Source organism: Schistocerca serialis, chromosome 3 (genome assembly GCF_023864345.2).
Source record: "Schistocerca serialis cubense isolate TAMUIC-IGC-003099 chromosome 3, iqSchSeri2.2, whole genome shotgun sequence".
NCBI classification, from domain to species: Eukaryota; Metazoa; Arthropoda; class Insecta; order Orthoptera; family Acrididae; genus Schistocerca; species Schistocerca serialis.
In genome coordinates this window covers 276,177,700-276,198,203 of record NC_064640.1, presented here as the reverse complement: position 1 = coordinate 276,198,203, position 20,504 = coordinate 276,177,700, and the positions used below count along the sequence as shown (strand labels likewise).

At 38.7% G+C, this 20,504-nt stretch overlaps 1 protein-coding gene across 1 annotated transcript in view; it reads left to right on the top strand.

Annotated features, from left to right (window-relative positions):
* Positions 1-208: 208 nt before the first annotated feature.
* The window catches only part of LOC126470054 (phospholipase A-2-activating protein), a 137,398-nt gene continuing 117,102 nt past the window's right edge, over positions 209-20,504 (top strand). Inside the window, exons 1-3 of the mRNA XM_050097559.1 lie at positions 209-482; positions 703-890; positions 6,770-7,003. Coding sequence (XP_049953516.1) covers positions 337-482; positions 703-890; positions 6,770-7,003 — 568 coding nt within the window. The 5' untranslated portion in view covers positions 209-336. The remainder of the gene's footprint in view (positions 483-702; positions 891-6,769; positions 7,004-20,504) is intronic.

The window sequence follows — 20,504 nt, the reverse complement described above, 5'->3', positions numbered from 1 at the left end:
GGAGGGCGGCTTGATGCCATATATTATATGTAACTTATGTCTGTTTATGTGATATGTTCAGCGTCCATGAGGATTTCGTCACTATTGATGAAAGATACAAAATTTATATACATATCTGTCAATCAATTCACCTCAAACTAATTCTAGTTGCGGCACAATGTGTGTTGTGTAGCATCTGTATGAAGCTCTTTGCACTGACAGAGACACCGGTAGACGCTGAAGATCATAACAGTGGCGAATCGTGTAGGTGACGGGACGGAAATTTAAACTTCGGTAATTTCGGTTTAGTAGTCTTTTATGCATTTAACATAGTGCGTTAAATAGCGGCATATTAAAATGATGACACAGCCGAGAACGAAATTTGAATTGAGTTACACGATTTCTGGACATAAAGCAGACGTACGTGCTATTTGCACGACGCGCTCGGGAAATTTGATAACAGCTTCACGAGATTGTACAGCCAAGTTGTGGGAATGTGACCAGTAAGTTATTGTAAAGTAGACATTATCGTCCATATTTTTCTTCGGATGTGTGAAATGATTTTATTTGTAAATTAGAAGCGATACTAGAATATATAATTGCTTGAAATGTGATATTTATAACCACAAGTCAAAATTAAAGTCTTAAGGCCACACCCTTCATATGTAATGTGTTTATGCACATATAAATGCAATTATATTGTGTTTTTTTCGTGTTACACAGGACCAGACGTAGTTTTGAGTATGGATTAACGTATGAAGACCATTACAACTTCGTATGTTCTGTATGTGTCGTCACAGATGAATCTGACAGGGATTTCGTGGTTACTGGATGTAATGACACAATTATCCGTGTATTTGAAATGTCTGGCAATATTCCCCTACTTATGTTGATTTCCCATAGCGATACAGGTATGTTTATAAACACTGTGTAACGATCCGTTGTTGAACACTTTGTATCAAATCGTTCAGTATACTATACACTATTGCTACAGATATTATTTGTTGTATGTTGAGTTTAAGTTGCAATCTTTGTGTGGTATAATAGTGAAAATATTTCCTCTTTCAGTCCTCTTTCAATTATTAGTGTACTGGTAAACTCAAATTTTATTTTTCGTATTTACCGCTGCATTCACGGCAGGAAATTTCGTACATATGCAGATAGTTATTTCCAATAGTTCTGAGTACAGATAAATTCTTCCTGTGAGTTGTAAGAGAGCCTAATTTTTGTGGTTGGATTGAGGAAGTAACTGTTTGGGACTAGGATCAAGCTTTCGTATGTTGCGTGAACTCGGGTGTTGGAGTGAAATACCAGTTTACAATGTGAACAAGATAAGTTCCAGAATAATTGTGTTCAGGTATAAATATTTCTTTTGTGTAATGGCGGCCTTGATAGTGATTGTCTTTCTCAGAGAAAGACAAAAAGAGGAAGTTTTGTGTGTGTGTGTGTGTGTGTGTGTGTGTGTGTGTGTGTGTGTGTATGTGTGTGTGTGTGTGTCTTCTGGTCTGGAAAATGCAGTCTGTAGTTAATCAAACACAGATTGTTTAATTGAATTTTGATTTTGCAGGTGAAAATCGTGTTTATGTTGGTTTGGGTGTAATTGTGTATCATGGAGTAGATACCATCTTTTTGATCCAATTTGGATGGATATGTATGGTTTCCTAAGGCTGTGATCAGATAGTGAGTTGACAGTTTAGCGTAGCTGTTGCTACATAGTTTTACTTATTTATTAAGTAACCTGTTCTGTTTGGAGCCATCAGTCCTTCTCGTACATCGGAGCAGGGTTTCAAACATACAATACCTTTTTTATGTCAGTGTTTCCTAAGAAATAAGAATTTTAATGTGACATGCAGTATTACAATGATTTTTGTTCCTGAAATAGCAGTCAAGAACTTATAAAGTTAATGCAGGCAGTACTTGTACTACTGCATCTGCTGCCACTAATTGTGATAGCAGTGGTGGTGCTAATGTTAGATAAAAGGTGTACAAGGCAGATGTTTTCTGATATAGCAAGTTTAGGGGAAAGAAAGTTTAAGGACATTGTACCACCTACGAGTATTGGGAAATGAGGACGATCTGGTCAGAAAGAAGGATGTACAAGGGCAAGGAGTGCGTACAGGGACAGTGTTAATCCTTATGGTTGCTTTAGTAGATATGTAACTGTCTTCAGAAGCTGGGGATGTTATTCAGTTCTCTAATATGATATGGGAGGTTATAGCAGAGTGGGGTTCATGCCAGTGAGGAGGGCTTCCAGAAAGTAGCTGAACAGTGCTGTAGGACTTAAAGGATTTTGCTCCAGTGGGAAGGGCAGTTTCTGCCATGTTGTTCAGACAAGGTCGAGGAGAGAGATGAGGGACAGTATTCATTGGTAAGACAGTAGAGAAGATGGAGGATATGGAAATCTTTGTGCTTGTCTGCACAAACCCAGGCTAGCTGTTCATATGATTGTGAAATATGATCAAAGACCCAGACATCACATATAACAAACACACATTCATAACCAGTTCCATATGCTGTGAGCTTTCCTGAGAAAGGCCTTGCTGGATCACTTGGCTGTAATCAATAATTGGAGGTATAAATGTTTGTAAAAGGCTCTTTTCTGGTCAAGAGGGAAGAGCTTTTTATATGTTTGTAGGATGTGGAGAGATGCTGTTGCCTTCTTGCACACCGCAGTTGCGTGCACATTCCAATTCAGATTTTCATCTATTATTACTCCTAGACTCTTTGCTGAAGGAGAGAAGTTGGTTTTTGTCCCACTTAGGGTCAAAGATGGTAGGGATTCCCGATAATTCAGGCTAATGAGCCCAGAATGATCAGCCAATACTGGTTGGGTTTTTGCACATGGGCTGGTATTGAAATTCTGGATAGCTGTCTTCTGGTTTATTGTTTTTGCACTTAAATACAACTGAACATCATCAGCATACATGTGGTATTTGCAGTAGGACAAAATGGATAACACATCATTTACGTACAATGGAAAGAGTGTAGGATCTAGTACCAAACTCTGGGCTGAAGGGGGTCACTTATGCTCCCTGCCTTCACTGTGACTTTAAGATGCTGGACTTGACGCATTGCTGGTGAGATGTCATGTGTGAGCGAAACCATTTCACAGCACTTGGCGAGAAATTTAGGCTGCTAAGTTAGGCAAGTAAAATGCTGAAGTGTCAAAGGCTTTGCTAAAGTCGAAGCAGCACAGAATAGTTGCCTCTTGTGCATCCATGGCAAACTTCAGATGTTGTGCTGCTCTTGCCTTTTGGCAAATAATTCGCATTGTTTTTCACTTGCCTTTAACAGTGTTAGCTTTATTGGTGTTTGCATGTGTTCAGCAGTTTTCAGTTGTGAATGCAGGCATGTGTTTGCAATGGAATGAGTCAAAAGGAGTGTTAACTGTGCAGTGGAGATATGATTTTGAGCTTGTTATTCATGCATGTATGAAGTCTCCAGATATCCTATGGTCTGTATGGTGAAAGAAGAGCCCTGTTAAAGTGGGATTTGTGTGGTTACTTTATCAACCAAAACCAAACACATAGTGTGATTTTGTATGTGCAGCCTATCTGTGACAGCAACAGTGTGGCCAGCTGTCAGGACTACTGTTTTGTCGTTTGAAGCATACCGAAAAGAACCCTTGCCAATCACCCGTGCACCAAAGAGTATGTATGTGCATGTATAATGTCTTGGACATGATTTTGTCAGAAAAAGTAATGCAAAGAAATGTGCAAGTCTGAATGGGCCAGTATTATTTAGACCCACAAGCTTATGTATTTAATCGAAACAGTTTCACTAGAACTAGTTGGCTGGTGTGAATAATTTGCAGTCTATCCTGATCAGTCACTGATTGGTTAATATAGTAATGGAGAAATAAGCAAATACAGATATTTATACGTAAAAAGTATTACATTGTGAACAGTAATAACAATTATCCTCTCATTGTAAAGAATTGATTTCGTTATATCAATGTTAGGGAGTGAAAACTCCGTAAATCCATTTGTCTGTGAAAACCTTGTAAATTCAGTAACCAGTAACTGCATAATCAAAGAGAGATTTGAAAGTGCACGGATTTCTGTAATCTGTCAATTAACTAGGCTTTTACTATACAGTTAAACATACTGCAAATTTCTGTATCACTTTCTAGGAAACCGTTTTCTGTATAATTTTCTAGGAAACCATTTTTGCTTCTCCTGCAAAATTTAACAAAATGGAAGTTCAGGGGTTTTCATTGCCTAACATCGATATATAGTGTGATTACTTGCAAAACATATACAAAGCAGGCCTTGCCTGTGTCAAATTAATTTTATTTTTTCAAACTTCCTTATTTTACAAAACATGCTTTGGAAACAATGTTAGCAGTTATAATGTGATCTCTGTTTACTTTTTGGTTGTATGAATCTTCAGCACAAATGGAATCTGTGAACTTGTGAAAAAGGTACAGACAACTGTAAATGAGAAAAAACAGGTTCTGGTAAATACAGTTCTTGCCCTATGAAGCATCTGACCTTGTGCTTTATTAATGTTCGTAGTGAAGGCTGTTTTTGTTGGTAATTGTTTTATCGTTTGGAAAGGCATGGTTAGTGTAGATGATGTGAGGTTAATGTGGGTATGAGCACAGTTGTATCAAAGTTAATTAATTTAGCAGTGATGACTTACTTTCCTGAGTTACCGCTAATCTTACACCATTGATTAATATCTTATTAGCATTAAGATTTCTAATTAACATGATAATAGCATTTTTCTTTTGATATGCTGAATTGAACTGTCTGCAATTACACTGAGCTTCTGTATCTTGCTGGAGTCGAAGTTATCTTTGTTCATCACTTTGTCCAGTATTAATTCTTCTGCTTGGCTGAGCGGTAATATGCTTGCCTCCCATGCAGCGAGCCTAGGATTGATTCCCGGCCGGGTTGGAGATTTTCTCCACTTGGGGACTGAGTGTGTGTTGTCTTCATCATCATTCATGAAAGTGGCGAGATTGGACTAGATAGGAAATTTGTACGGGTGCTAATAACTGCGCAGTTGAGCGACACACAAACCAAACATCATCCTCACCATCACTTCATCCTCATCATTGGTACGCAAGTCACCCAATGTGGCGTCAACTGAAATAAGACTTACACTTGGCTGAATCCGATTGGGATCTCCTGGGCAACAACGCCATACGATCATTTCATTGTTTTCTTCTGTGGCCTGTGACACATTCCAATGCTGCAGAATGCCCTCAGGTTGGTGGTCTCCCTTTTGGTCTGCATGTTGTGCTCCATTAAGAACACGGATACAATTCAGTTTCTTCACACAGTACACAATGGTTGCTTTAAGAAAAAAGGAAAGAAAGAAAGAAAGGTAAAAACATCTCTAACTGCTGTTGTGCATGAGAGTAAATTTAGATTGTCAGTAGATGCTGCCTTCTATATTCCTTACATCAATATGTGTGGCCAAACTTGTGTGATGAACTGTGCTTATGTACAGAATCTAAGCAACTGCAACAGCTGCTGTGCGTGTTTGTTAAACAGATTGTCAATAGGTTGCACTGTGTACATTGCTTTTATCAAAAAATTGTTTGAAATAGCTTTTTTAATGAATACAATAACTTTAAATTATTAGTGTGTTATTTGTTGTTAGTGGTAATTGAAATTTTGAAAATTATGTCTCAATCTTAATTTTGATTAAGTAGTATGGGATATATGGCATATCAACAAAAAATGCCTCTAAGAAATAATACATAGGATTGTGCGTGCCCACATATACTATTGGCAATGTTATCGCAGAGAAGAATGTCACCCAAGCTCTCAATCATCACTGCATGCTACTGTTGAGAAATGAACTGTTAGGACCGGTATGTAGTTGACTGCAGACCTTCGTTGAGTTTTGTGTTGAAACTCCACTGTCACAATTTTGCATGTAGGTTCCCAACAGGTAATTTTGTTGCCTCTGCTACACTGCACTTAGCACTCATTCATGACAAAAATGTTACCATCTAGGTTGCCATTCTGTTTAGGTGAAAGTAATCTATATTACACATTTGGCAGGATTTACTATCTATACATATTGTAATTTTTTATATTTAGTACATGTTTTGAGACCGTGCGAGGTGGCGCAGTGGTTAGCACATTGGACTTAGGACGATGGTTCAGACACACGTCTGGCCATCCTGATTTAGGTTTTCCACAATTTCTCTAAACCGCTTCAGGCAAATGCTGGGATGGTTTCTTTGAAAGGGCATCACTGATTTCCTTCCCCATCCTTCCCTACTCCAAGCTTGTGCCCCGTCTCTAATAACCTCATTGTCAAAGGGACGTTAAACACTAATCTCCTCCTCCTCCGTGTTTTGATTAGCCAGTTGAAGAATGGGCAGATCATCTTCTACCAAAGAGAAATCTGTATTGTTCCCACAAATTTCCAATGTAATCACCATCGTGTTTTCAGAAATAGTGCAATTGGCAATTGATGCAGAGTCGTTCATTGTTTGCACCTCACTCACATTTTTGTTCTGTGACCCAACTAGAAACTTAGGCTATATGAATTACTTCCTGTAACAACAGTGAGAAGACCTCTGGTGAGAGTTAACAGCTAAAACATTTAGATGTGTGGGCCTGCTAACTTCACAAGCTTTGCCTGTGTTAGCCACTGTGCTTTGCCCTCTGTGTCCCCCCCCCCCCCCTTTCCCTCTCCTTCCCAGTGTTTAGTGCCACATCCTTTTTAACCCTACTCGTGGAAACATGAGAATACTTAGTGAAATGTAGGTGTGATTGATTTACTATGCAGCATGACCCTTTTTTTATAAAAATCTTTCTTGCAGTGTGCTCTGTGCAACCGGGCATACTTCCAGGCACACTTCTTAGTGCATCTTGGGACAAAACTGCTGCCTTCTGGAATATATTTGACTTCCAAGAACCCACTGTTGTACTGACTGGACATGAAGCAACTGTATGGGCTGCAGTGCAGATGCCTACTGGAATAATTGTAACAGCATCTGCAGACAAAAATATAATGATTTGGGAATTAAAAGGCACACTGATTGACACATTGCAAGGTAAGCTACAATCTGTAGTTGTTAGTGGTGTACTTTAAAAATATGGGAAACATTATTTAGCGCTGTATTCACAGTGTTACGTCATAGCATGTGAAATATCAGGTTTTAGATTGACTGAAGTTGAATACTTGCACATGATAAAAATTATGCCATTGCATGTAGAAAGTGATGTTTACATATCCCAGTACAAGGCAAGAAATCAACTAAGTGACATGCTATCAGAGGTTTTCTTTGCTGCTGCTGCTGATGATGATGGAGAGCTTGTGGCAGTTTGTTAGTGAGTTATTTTGATGTTGGTAGTTATTGGCAATAGATACTTTCACAATAGTTGACATATTCTACTTGTGAGAATCAGCAACTGTATTGATATTTAAGGGAAGTCCCATTGTTGATTTTCAGTTGCACATTTTTAATTACATGGCATGTTTTGATCACTCAGTAGTACTGAGTACTCTGACATGAGGTTCTGAATAGACAAGAGATGTTACTGACTCAAATACTTAAATCTGAAGATAATCCTGAGTGTATATTCAGAAATGTGCAGTTTTGATTTATCAGTAAATGTGAATTATTTTAAATAGATTTTTTTTACTAGGTTTGGATTTAAGTGTGTGGTATTGTGTATGGTTGAAGATTTAATTGTATGGTTTGTTTTTTGTTTGTTACGGATGTGGCGACGAAGTTCACAAGTAGGTCCCTGCACGTCACGATGGTGGACAACAAGCTGATCCCTATATAGTTATTATGAGTATGTGAAATGTTAAGCTAATTGGAAAGGTGTGGAACTGGCCAACATTGATGCATCTTGGATCAGGGACCAGTGTATGTGGCATTGTTGGTGGGACAACATATGGTGTTCTATCCAGAGGGGTTCCTAGTTGTAAAACTCTAGTCTTGATAGTTGAGAGTGTGTGTTGATGACATATTGTTTCTCAATTTGTGTGTTGGCTGACTTTTTGTGGTGAGGATCATTTTATTTTTTTACTGTAGTAGGAATGGTATTGGTGCTAATGTGCATATTGTGTGTATATAATGTGGTATTACTGCAATTTTTTATGATTTTTTGTTAATAATTATCTTGAACTGTGGGTTGTGGGTATTGTGGAAATCATTTCGCCAATGTAAGTGTTAGTAATGAGATAGTTTTGGTGTTGTGGTACTGTGGACAAGTCGACTGATTTTGTTGTTACTGCGTTGTTAGTTTCTGTGATTTTTTGCTAGGTTTCTAGTGGAGTTACTTTTAGGATTTCTGTATTGATTCTGGTCTTTCAAGTAAAGCCATATACCTAAACTCAAGCCGTCAGTACTGCATTTTGGTAGCTTTCTTGATTTTTCACTGTACCTTGTTACTGTCACTGTTTTGTGCATTTCACTATTAATGTGATTTTGCTATTGCTATGTTATATGTTAGTTTCTCCCCACTCAAAACCATTTTTCTGCAGTTGTTCCATTAGTTTCAGTATCTGTTGTTAATAATTTGTATGATTCTATACTTCATGTTTACGTTTGTGCACCATCGAAACATTCTGAGTATTGGTCACTATTTTGAAATAGTGTGTGTTGGATCTTGGATTGTGGTATGACTTCATGGTCAACGCTGATGGGTGGTATCGAATGTCCGGGTTTATCTGTGGCCAGGTGTCGAGACATTGGTCCGCAGCTCGTGGTCGTGCGGTAGCGTTCTCGCTTCCCACGCCCGGGTTCCCGGGTTCGATTCCCGGCGGGATCAGGGATTTTCTCTGCCTCGTGATGACTGGGTGTTGTGTGATGTCCTTAGGTTAGTTAGGTTTAAGTAGTTCTAAGTTCTAGGGGACTGATGAACATAGATGTTAAGTCCCATAGTGCTCAGAGCCATTTTTTTGTCGAGACAGATCAAATCTTATATGTCACATGATAATCTGAGAATGTATTATGCTGTGCATGTGGTGACTGTCACTGTGGAGTGCTTAATAATTCTTATGCTCAACAATTTCTCCATTGTCATTTTTTCTTCTATTGCTTCAGGCACGACACGTGGTTAAGCAAGGCACTAGGATAGAGGCAGTACAGTTTGTTACACAGGAATGAGTTGAAGCAGTTTTCTGAAATCCTGATGTGAATATAACCACTAAATGTGCAGTGTATTTTAAAAAAAAAACTGTGGTTGTGAGTTAAGAAGTTGATAAGATATTTACCATAGTTACATAAATAATTTTGTGACCGTGATATACATCCAAAATTATAATGCAAATTAATGTTAGTTACATAACCTCTGTTCAGTTTCTTCAGATTCTCTCCATAAAGTGGAATGAGCAACAGGATCTATATCCCCAACCATTTACAACTTCGGAAATGCAGGAAGGTTTAAGTACCCACCCCCCTCCCCCTCCTCCTCCCCTTCCAAAGTGAAGAGGCTGCATGCTTTGATGAGATAGTAACAGAACAATGCAAGTTCTATGGACTTCTCACTAAATGCTGGCTTATTTCCTTTTTTAGTTTCATATTAGAATTAGACTACCACCAGTCTTTGAGAAGACTAAAATTTGTAAATGGTCTTAGGTATTCAGCCAGAAGCCATTGTACAAATGGTGCAGTACCCTAGGATCCTTAACCCATGCCCTCGAAAAATTGCATCTGACTGGCATTCAAGCAATTGAGTGGCTGTAAAACCATGACTTTGATCTTTATTTTTGCTTTTGGTTATATTGTTCATTGTTCACAAATTTTGATTTGTAGTTGTAATCATACTACTTTGTTCAAGAACATCAAACACTGAATAAAATCTGGGTTGACTGTTCAGTACAGTAGTAAAAATCTATTAGATTACGCCCATTTACAAAGAACTGTCATCTTTTATCATGAACTACATTCTCAAGAAATAGCAGGAATAGTATTGAAGATGTACAGCAACAATTTAGAGCAGTCTATCGTGACCAAATGTAGCAATAAATAATCTGAAAGACTGTTAAATGGTTTCAGTTTTGGTGTTCAAAATACAATGACTCATTTCTCATTGGATACGTAAAATGATACTCCAATGGCAATGTGAAACTGATACAGTACCAACCTAGGTATGGTAAACTACATCTTTTCTAGATATCAGCTCGTGGTTTCACTTATTTGACATATTACATTTTTTTTAACAAAGTTTTGTTGTAGCTATGGCTAGAAATAACTGCAGTGAGAGAGCCTTATAGAACTTTGTTGCGTGTAAGTTAACAGATAACTACATTGTGTGAAGTTCACTTGTTAATCTCATGTTGAGTAATTTGTTTCAGCATTTACTTAGTTTTCCTCAAACTAGTTAGTTACACATGCAGCAAGTGGAATTATGCTGAAATTTGGTTTTGTCAGCTACCATTTGCTTTGAGAAAATCAGTTTGGAGCAGCTATGTAATTGGGCCTGCTTAGACAGGATTTTAGGCTGCATTTCACATTGTATACAATATTTTGAATCATACATGATTTAAATACTGCCATAGACTGCAGCAGCGTTAAGTTTTATGCAAATCCCTGCCGTCGTATATTAGGTACCATATAGTAATAGGAAGTATTATTTTGACTTTGCAGTAGTGTAGGTACCGCAGAATTCTTAACATGTTAGGGCTGCTGTAAGACAAAACACAGCTGTTTGTGTATGATTGTGTTTAGGATTTTGGGTTGGAGGCAGCATGATTACTTCTGGAAAATTGCTTGTGCTGAAGATTGCTTTCATATGGAATTTACCTTGTATATTTCTGTAATTGAATAAAGAAGTCATGGCTAAAGATTTTAACTTGGTGACACATAAAAGGGACACAGCTGTCATTTATTCTTAACTGAATACCGAACAATAGTTTGAAAGTTAAAACAGTTTTGTCACTTCTTTTATCAAGAATTGGAGGGCATCTTGTGTTACATTATGTATCGTATTAGTTCCTAATGTAACCAAATCAGTATTGTAAAGCTGAAGCACTAGTGACTGGCCACAGGCAAAATTGGTGTGCATTAGTGTTAGAGGTAAATTTGCAGTATGTGTTAATGTTCAAGGCTTATATTGCTGCAATGCTGTGTACAACAAACTGTAAGCAGCAGCTGTGTGATACTTTCTTTTTGCCCACATTTGCTGCAATGCAGTTTGTATGACTGGTCCTGGGTTTACTCACATTGCTCATTGCAATTGTAATTATAATGGCAAAGACCAATTACAGAGATAGGGCATGCAGACTTAGACATGGTAGTTATGTTGCAATCTTGATCAAGAGATATATAACAGTGCAAGAGAGTTAAGAAGTGTGCGGATATGAAATATTTTAGCATAGAACTTGCATGATAGAGGGAAGCAAATCTGTTGCCATGAGAAAAGTTTGTTAGTATGAAAGTCATTATGTGAAATACGGTAGGCAAGTGGTAATATTGAATTAATAAAATTATGTAATGTAATACTGTTTTATTAATTCAGTGCATGCAGGTGGCTGATAGGATGTGGTTCGTAGACAGGTATGCGTCAACAAAATCATGGACTAACAAAGATGGTGAAGGCATTGGTGCTTAATAGTAAGTTTTTGGTGAGAATGGAGTAGTAGTGGTGTTCAAAGACTCCACATGATGGTTAATGACCTCATATATCCCCTTTTGGTGAGAAGCAAGGTATTTTTGCTAATTATCTGTATGTGTGCTTCCTAGATCCTCCACAGTCTTTCCAGCAGTCCTTGTGGTCTGTGCTAAAGCTATGCCTGCCTTCCTCCTTATTCCCTATTTCTGACCCCACTGCTATTTCATCTCCCCTTTAATCCCTCTCCACCTTCATACTTACACTGACTTATACTGAGCGAGATGGTGCTGTGGTTAACACACTGTACACACATTCGGGAAGGTGAAATCTCAAAACCACATCCACCTGTCCTGATTTAGGTTTTTCATGACTTTCCTAAATCGTTTCAATCAAATGTCGGGATGGTGATAAAGGGAATGGCTGATTTCCTTCCCTAATCTGAGCTTATGCGGGTCGACCGAAGCGTCCGATCCCACGCGTCAGCTTTAACCTGTGACGTAAGGGTGTTGTCGTGTGTGACGTCATTACGGCGTGGAGTTTGGTTTGTGAGTGTGGCATGTTTGTAGATGTCATCGTGTTGTGGTTTGTTGTGCTCTCTGGTGGTATGTCCAGGGTTTTCGTTTGTGTGGTGTGATGGGCTCAGTTTGCTTTTGCTCATTATCCAGAATTGTTCGAGTGTCGGCTGTGTTTGTAGTGGAATTCTTTTCAGTGAGTTAACGATTTTGTGTGAAGGTTAATTTAGTGTTGTTCGCTGTACATCGTGTGGTAATTTTAGTAAAATTAATCAGTTGTTGTTTTTGTTCAGGAATGGATATAACGGGTAAAATTAACAGTGCGCAGATCAAGGGAAGTGTTTGATCCCTATGTGTGGCTGTGTATGTTGGTATTAGTATCAGGATGTTTTTGAGCTATATAGGCCAAGGGAAGTGTTTGATCGTAATTTATGGGATCGGGAGCTGCTATTGAGCTATATAGGTCAAGGGAAGTGTCCGATTCCAGATGATATTGTGTTTAGTGGTATTTGGGGGGTTTTGTGATGGATTTTTTCGTCATTTTGTGTGGTTTTGTATGGGGGTGGGTGTCTACATTTGTTTATATTTAGTTTGCCCCCACCCAAAAACACCCCATTTCCTGCGCTTGTCCCATTAGTGTCATTAGGCTTTTTGTGGAAAGTGTGTGTTTGTTTTTTGATGTATTTTCGTCCTCATAATGGGTATGTAACGACTTTGTATGCACCATAATGGAATCGTGGTTTATGGTAGTTTCCGCCATATTTGTGACGTCATGGGTCAAAGCAGATGGGCGGGATCGGACGCTTCCGTATTTCCGCTTATGCTTCATATCTAATGACCTCGTTGTTGATGGTATGTTAAACACTAATCTCCTCCTCCTCCTCCTCCTCCTCCTCCTACTACTACTACTAATCCTTCATGTTTCTCTCTGCTCTAAATCAGTTATTTTTACAGGCCTAGACACACATTTAGCTATCCTTGTTATACCCCCTTCTCACATTGTCCCCTACATTCTTCCACAATGCATGTTTTGGCAATATCCTTTCAGTATGTCCATGTATGTAATAGATGGTTACAAGGACTTCAGCTGTTAAAAATGATATGAAAATTAAAATACATGCATTCATCTCTTTTTCATTTAATTTATAAGCAACCAGTTTCATTATTCCATTACATCATCTTTAAGCCCCTGTGTGTGTAAAAAAAAAAAAAAAAACCATTTACAATGTAATCAAGTTAATAAACATGCTAGTAAAAGGACAGTATGAAAATTGATAAGTAATATCCAAGGGAATTTAGTATAAATATTTGGCAGCAGCCAAAGCATGTTGTTGTTGTTGTGGTTGTTGTGGTGCTCTTCAGACCTGAGACTGGTTTGATGCAGCTCTCCGTGCTACCCTATCCTGTGCAAGCTTCTTCATCTTCCAGTACTTACTGCAACTCACACCCTTCTGAATCTGCTTAGTGTATTCATCTCTTGGTCTCCCTCTATGATTGTTACCCTCCACGCTGCCCTCCAATGCTAAATTTGTGATCCCTTGATGCCTCAGAACGTGTCATACTAACCGGCCCCTTCTTTTTGTCAAGTTGTGCCACATACTCCTCTTCTCCCCAATTCTGTTCAATACTTCATCATTAGTTATGTGACCTACCCATCTAATCTTCAGCATTCTTCTGTAGCACCACATTTCAAAAGCTTCTATTCTCTTCTTGTCCAAACTATTTATCGTCCATGTTTCACTTCCATACATGGCTACACTCCATACAAATACTTTCAGAAACGACTTCCTGACACTTAAATCCATACTCGATGTTAACAAATTTCTCTTCTTTAGAAACGCTTTCCTTGCCATTGCCAGTCTACATTTTATATCCTCTCTACTTTGACCATCGTGAGTTATTTTGCTCCCCAAATAGCAAAACTCATTTACTACTTTAAGTGTCTCATTTCCTAATCTAATTCCCTCAGCATCACCCGACTTAATTCGACCGCATTCCATTATCCACGTTTTGCTTTTGTTGATGTTCATCTTATATCCTCCTTTCAAGACACTGTCCATTCCTTTCAACTGCTCTTCCAAGTTGTTTACTGTCTCTGATAGAATTACAATGTCATCGGGAAACCTCAAAGTTTTTATTTCTTCTCCATGGATATTAATGCCCACTCCGAATGTTTCATTTGTTTCCTTTACTGCTTGCTCAATATACAGATTGAATAACATCGGGGAGAGGCTACAACCCTGTCTCACTCCCTTCCCAACCACTGCTTCCCTTTCATGCCCCTCGACTCTTATAACTGCCATCTGGTTCCTGTACAAATTGTAAATAGCCTTTCACTCCCTGTATTTTACCCCTGCCACCTTTAGAATTTGAAAGAGAGTATTCCAGTCAACATTGTCAAAAGCTTTCTCTAAGTCTACAAATGCTAGAAATGTAGATTTGCCTTTTCTTAATCTTTCTTCTAAGATAAGTCGTAAGGTCAGTATTGCCTCATGTATTCCAACATTTCTATGGAGTCCAAACTGATCTTCCCCGAGGTCGGCTTCTACCAGTTTTTCCATTCGTCTGTAAAGAATTTGCATTAGTATTTTGCAGCTGTGACTTATTAAACTGATAGTTCGGTAATATTCGCATCTGTCAACACCTGCTTTCTTTGGGATTGGAATTATTATATTCTTCTTGAAGTCTGACGGTATTTCGCCTGTCTCATACATCTTGCTCACCAGATGGTAGAGTTTTGTCAGGACTGGCTCTCCCAAGGCCTTCAGTAGTTCTAATGGAATGTTGTCTACTCCCGGGGCCTTGTTTCGACTCAGGTCTTTCAGTGCTCTGTCACTCTTCACGCAGTATCGTATCTCCCATTTCATCTTCATCTACATCCTCTTCCATTTCCATAATATTGTCCTGCAGTACATCACCCTTGTATAGACCCTCTGTATACTCCGTCCACCTTTCTGCTTTCCCTTCTTTGCTTAGAACTGGGTTTCCATCTGAGCTCTTGATATTCATACAAGTGGTTCTCTTATCTCCAAAGGTCTCTTTAATTTTCCTGTAGGCAGTATCTATCTTACCCCTAGTGAGATAAGCCTCTACATCCTTACATTTGTCCTCTAGCCATCCCTGCTTAGCCATTTTGCACTTTCTGTCGATCTCATTTTTGAGACGTCTGTATTCCTTTTTGCCTACTTCATTTACTGCATTTTTATATTTTCTCCTTTCATCAATTAAGTTCAATATTTCTTCTGTTACCCAAGGAGTTCTACTAGCCCTCGTCTTTTTACCTACTTGATCCTCTGCTGCCTTCACTACTTCATCCGTCAGAGCTACCCATTCTTCTTCTACTGTACTTCTTCCCCCCATTCCTGTCAATTGTTCCCTTATGCTGTCCCTGAAACTCTGTACAACCTCTGGTTCTTTCAGCTTATCCAGGTCCCATCTCCTTAAATTCCCACCTTTTTGCAGTTTCTTCAGTTTTAATCTGCAGTTCATAACCAATAGATTGTGGTCAGAGTCTCCACATCTGCCCCTGGAAATGTCTTACAATTTAAAATCTGGTTCCTAAATCTCTGTCTTACCATTATATAATCTATCTGATACCTTCTAGTATCTCCAGGATTCTTCCATGTATACAACCTTCTTTCATGATTCTTGAACCAAGTGTTAGCTATGATTAAGTTATGCTCTGTGCAAAACTCTACCAGGCAGCTTCCTCTTTCATTTCTTAGCCCCAATCCATATTCACCTACTATGTTTCCTTCTTTCCCTTTTCCTACTCTCGAATTCCAGTCACCCATGACTATTAAATTTTCGTCTCCCTTCACTACCTGAATAATTTATTTTATCTCCTCATACATTTCTTCAATTTCATCACCATCTGCAGAGCTAGGTATATAAACTTGTACTACTGTAGTGGGAGTGGGCTTCGTGTCTATCTTGGCCACAATAATGCGTTCACTATGCTGTTTGTAGTAGCTTAGGCACACTCCTATTTTTTTTAATCATTATTAAACCTACTCCTGCGTTACCCCTATTTGATTTTGTGTTTATAACCCTATATTCACCTGACCAAAAGTCTTGTTCCTCCTGCCACCGAACTTCACTAATTCCCACTATATCTAAATTAACCTATCCATTACCCTTTTTAAATTTTCTAACCTACCTGCCCGGTTAAGGGATCTGACATTCCACGCTCCGATCCGTAGAACGCCAGTTTTCTTTTTCCTGATAACGACGTCCTCTTGAGTAGTCCTCGCCCGGAGATCCGAATGGCGGACTATTTTACCTCTGGAATATTTTATCCAAGAGGACGCCATCATCATTTATCCATACAGTAAAGCTACATGCCCTCGGGAAAAATTACGGCCGTAGTTTCCCGTTGCTTTCAGCCGTTCACAGTACCAGCACAGCAAGGCCGTTTTGGTTAATGTTGCAAGGCCAGGTCAGTCCATCATCCAGACTGTTGCCCCTGCAACTACTGAAAAGGCTGCTACCCCTCTTCAGGAACCACACGTTTGTCTGGCCTCTCAACAGATACCCCTCCGTTGTCGTTGCACCTACGGTACGGCCATCCATATCGCTGAGGCACGCGAGCCTCCCCACCAACGGCAAGGTCCATGGTTCATGGGGGCATACAGTGTGTTAACATCAATGTTTGTGAATCATTCACAGTAAAAAGAGAATATCTATAAAATTTTATGAATATTAACTGAGAAATATAAAGTCACACAACAGTAAAACTAATCTATGTATTGAAGGTCAGTAATGTAAGCCTCAGATATCTAAGGTGTCTCATACTTAATAAAAAACTAAAATATAAAACTAATATAACACACTGTAACAAATTACTGCTTTGCAGAAAACAGTATCAATATGTAATATGAGGGTTAGGCACAACCAAAATAGATCAATAAGTGGATAATCTATGGGTACATGGGTGAATGGTAGAGTGCAGATCCCTGAAGTAACTGTAAAAAAGTGCACATGAATATCTGTGCAGGATGGTAAACATATGAAAGCATATGTTGAATGAAATCAGAAAGCAAGAAAATGAACAAAATGTGCGTCTATATGAGAAGTAGTCCTTGCAAGCAACAGGTCAGATGATGGTGTCACCTATTGTTAGAGAATCTGGTACAGACAAAATGTGTTATGTTTATTTTACATTTTAGTTTTTTATTTATTAAATATGACATACCTCAGGTATCTGAGGTTGACATGTGTCTGACTTCCCATACAGAGATTAGTTTTTACTGTTGTATGGTGTTCTATTTTTCCAGTTAATATTTGTAAAATTTTATAACTATTATCTAGTTCCTTTTGAATGGTTTGCTAACGTTGATGTAACATCCTGTACAGTTTGGCTGTTGGCAAATATTTACTGTCAATTCCCTTGGATATTATTAATATCCCAATTTTTTACCTTTCTTTTATTAGTATGTATATTATCTTGAGTATGTTGTCATTGTTGTTTTTTATGCAGGGACCTGAAGGTGGTGTAATTGGAACACCAAAACTGGCTGTGTAAATAAATTAAATGCAAAAGAGACAGCCACAGGTGTTTAAATTTTAACTTCAACTGTGAAGTTTGTTCTCTACATACATAAATGAGCTTAACGGATAGGGTGGACAGCAATGCTGTAGTGTACAGGTGTCATTGAGTGACTATTGGGAGCCGCAGGGTAACTTATACAGAATTTGTTTGGAGTGAGAATGACAGCTTGCTGTAAATGTAGAAAAATGTAAGTTAATGCAAGTGAGTAGATAAAACACTCCTGCAATGGTTGAATGCAGTAGTAGTGGGATGCTGCTTGACACAGTCACCTCAATTAAATATCGGGGCATGACATTGTGAAGCAGTATGAAATGGAATGAGCACCTAAGGTCAGTAGTAGGGAAAGTAAATGGCCAGCTTTGGTTTATTGGGAGAAATATGGAAAATTTAGCTTACCTATGAAGGATACCATGTACAGCACACTAATGTGACAAATTGTTGAGTGTCAGGGACTCCCACCAGGTTGAAATAAAAGAATATATTGAAGCAGTTCACAGGCTTGCTGCTATATTTGTTACCAGTAGGTTCAGTCCACACACAAGTATTACAGACATGCTTCATGAACTCGCATAGGAATTCCTGGACAGAAGGCAATGCTCTTTTCATGAAACACAGTTGAGAATTTTCATGAAGCATTGTTATGAATTTTTTTTAAATGATATCATATTTGCCATTGACTATGAGAATTATTTATTACATAATTGGAGTTTCAGCTTTTGGGTCATTTTCAAGTAGTGCTGCAAAAGTTAAAAGAATATAAAAATGAAGCACAGAGTGTAAGAGGGTCATTGCAAAAGTAATAGCAACAAATTTTTGTCTCAAAAGTGGTATGAAATTAAATTCTGAACTATGCAAATGGTAGGTTCGTTCATATGTAAACATTACATTTAGGGAGGTGAATAAACATACACACTGTTATAAAGATAATGCATGAGAAAAAGACGAAACAAATTTTGTTGTTTCAGACGTTTGTGCTGTCAGTTGCAACACTACACCATAGTACATGGCAGGAACACAGACCTGTGACATCTTTGAGTCCCTCGAGTCCGCAGCTCGTGGTCTAGTGGCTCATGTTGCTACCTCTGGAACACGGGGTCCCAAGTTCGATTCTCTGCCGGAATTGGGATTTTGTCTGCCCGGGGACAGGGTGTTTGTGTTGTCCTTATCATTTCATCATCATCCGTCATTTGTGACATTGGCTAGATTGGACTGTGTAGAAATTGGGACTATGTGCGGTCATTAGCACCCGCACAGTTGAGTGCCCCACAAACCAAACATCATCATTTGAGTCCCTTGAAATAATCTCCCAACGAATCCATCACACACTGCCAACACTGGAAGGTGCCGAATATCCATGGCTTCACCATGAGCGAGTCATCAAATCTCGCGCGTCACTGCTGTGGCAGTGTCTTTACGTGTTTGATATCATGTTCCACACAGTGGCTCTTTCAGTTCTGCTATGAGGCTGTAATCACAAGGTGAAAAGTCTGGTGAATGTGGTGGATGGTCCAGTACTTCCGTCACCATCGCATGAGCAGATTCTGCACACATGCTGCTGTATGGGCTCTCGCGTTGTCCTGAAGAATTAATACATTGTTTAGATGTTCAGGACATTCCTCCCGAATAGCTCACCATAGATGTCGTTGTAGGAAAGAGTGACAGTAGTACGGGGGATTAGCACCTGAATGGCTGCTCAACTTACATTGTGGTCTCTCTTCACACTTCGTTTTCCTGGAAAGGACTGCCATCTAGTGTCACTTCACTCTGGATTCTTGGGGAGGCTCCTGATACCACGGATTGCGTGTAGTCTGTAATGGACTATTGTGTATTGCAGTTGACAGTAAAACACATTTAGAGTGACAACCTTTTTTCGTCTTTTTTCTTGTTCTTTATCTTTGTGGCTGTGTGTGCATTCATCCATCTCTGTACATGTACTGTTTACTTATGAACTAACATTCCATTTGAATTGTTCATAATTTTTTAATTTGTTACCATTTTTGAGACAAAAAATAGTTGCCATGACTTTTGCAATGATCCTCTATGTACAGGACTGCATAAACATGTCACATAGGCAGTAGTACAGTACAACAATGGTGAAAATAATATATTACTTAAGTTTTGCTTCAGCATGTGTCGGACTTTAAAATCCTCTGACATATATATAAATGTCATAGTCAAAGCTAAGCCATTTCGCTGTAGAAATACATTAACATTAAATGAGTGTGAAGCTCTGTACTTCTTGAAGTGATGTAAATTATGTGAACTGAATACCAATGTTAACATTCTTCACATTAATTGTTAAGTCAACACTGTAACACACTGTGTGCATGAGAAATAAGGCTGTTGGTGGAAAAATATATTCACAAGTCAGACTGCCTGTGCACTTACCAGTGATAGCACATTCCTGTGATAACAACTGTAAGCTTCATATCATAACATCTTTTCACATCTGTTCATAACACACAGCTTCTTGTGTGACGATGTAGTCATAAGGTACTGGGGGACAGGATAGGAAAATGTACGTTGAACAGACTAGCATAAAAATGCATCTGTTATCTGTTCAAAAGATCTCACACTGACTTAAGTACTCATACAGAACATGGCAACAGTCATCTTTTGTTTGCATATATGTTGCAACTGATGAAGAAACATAGAAAACCCAAAATGCTCCAAAATGATGCAGGCAGCACTACAGCACAACAGTGTTGAGCAATACATTACAAGACACTACCTTGTAAATGCAGGATACATGTTTTTATCAAGTCCTAATATGGTGAACGGAGAAGAGAAGTTTGTGGCACAACTTGACTAGAAGAAGGGATCGGTTGGTAGGACATGTTCTGAGGCATCAAGGGATCACCAATTTAGTATTGGAGGGCAGCGTGGAGGGTAAAAATCGTAGAGGGAGACCGAGAGATGAATAAA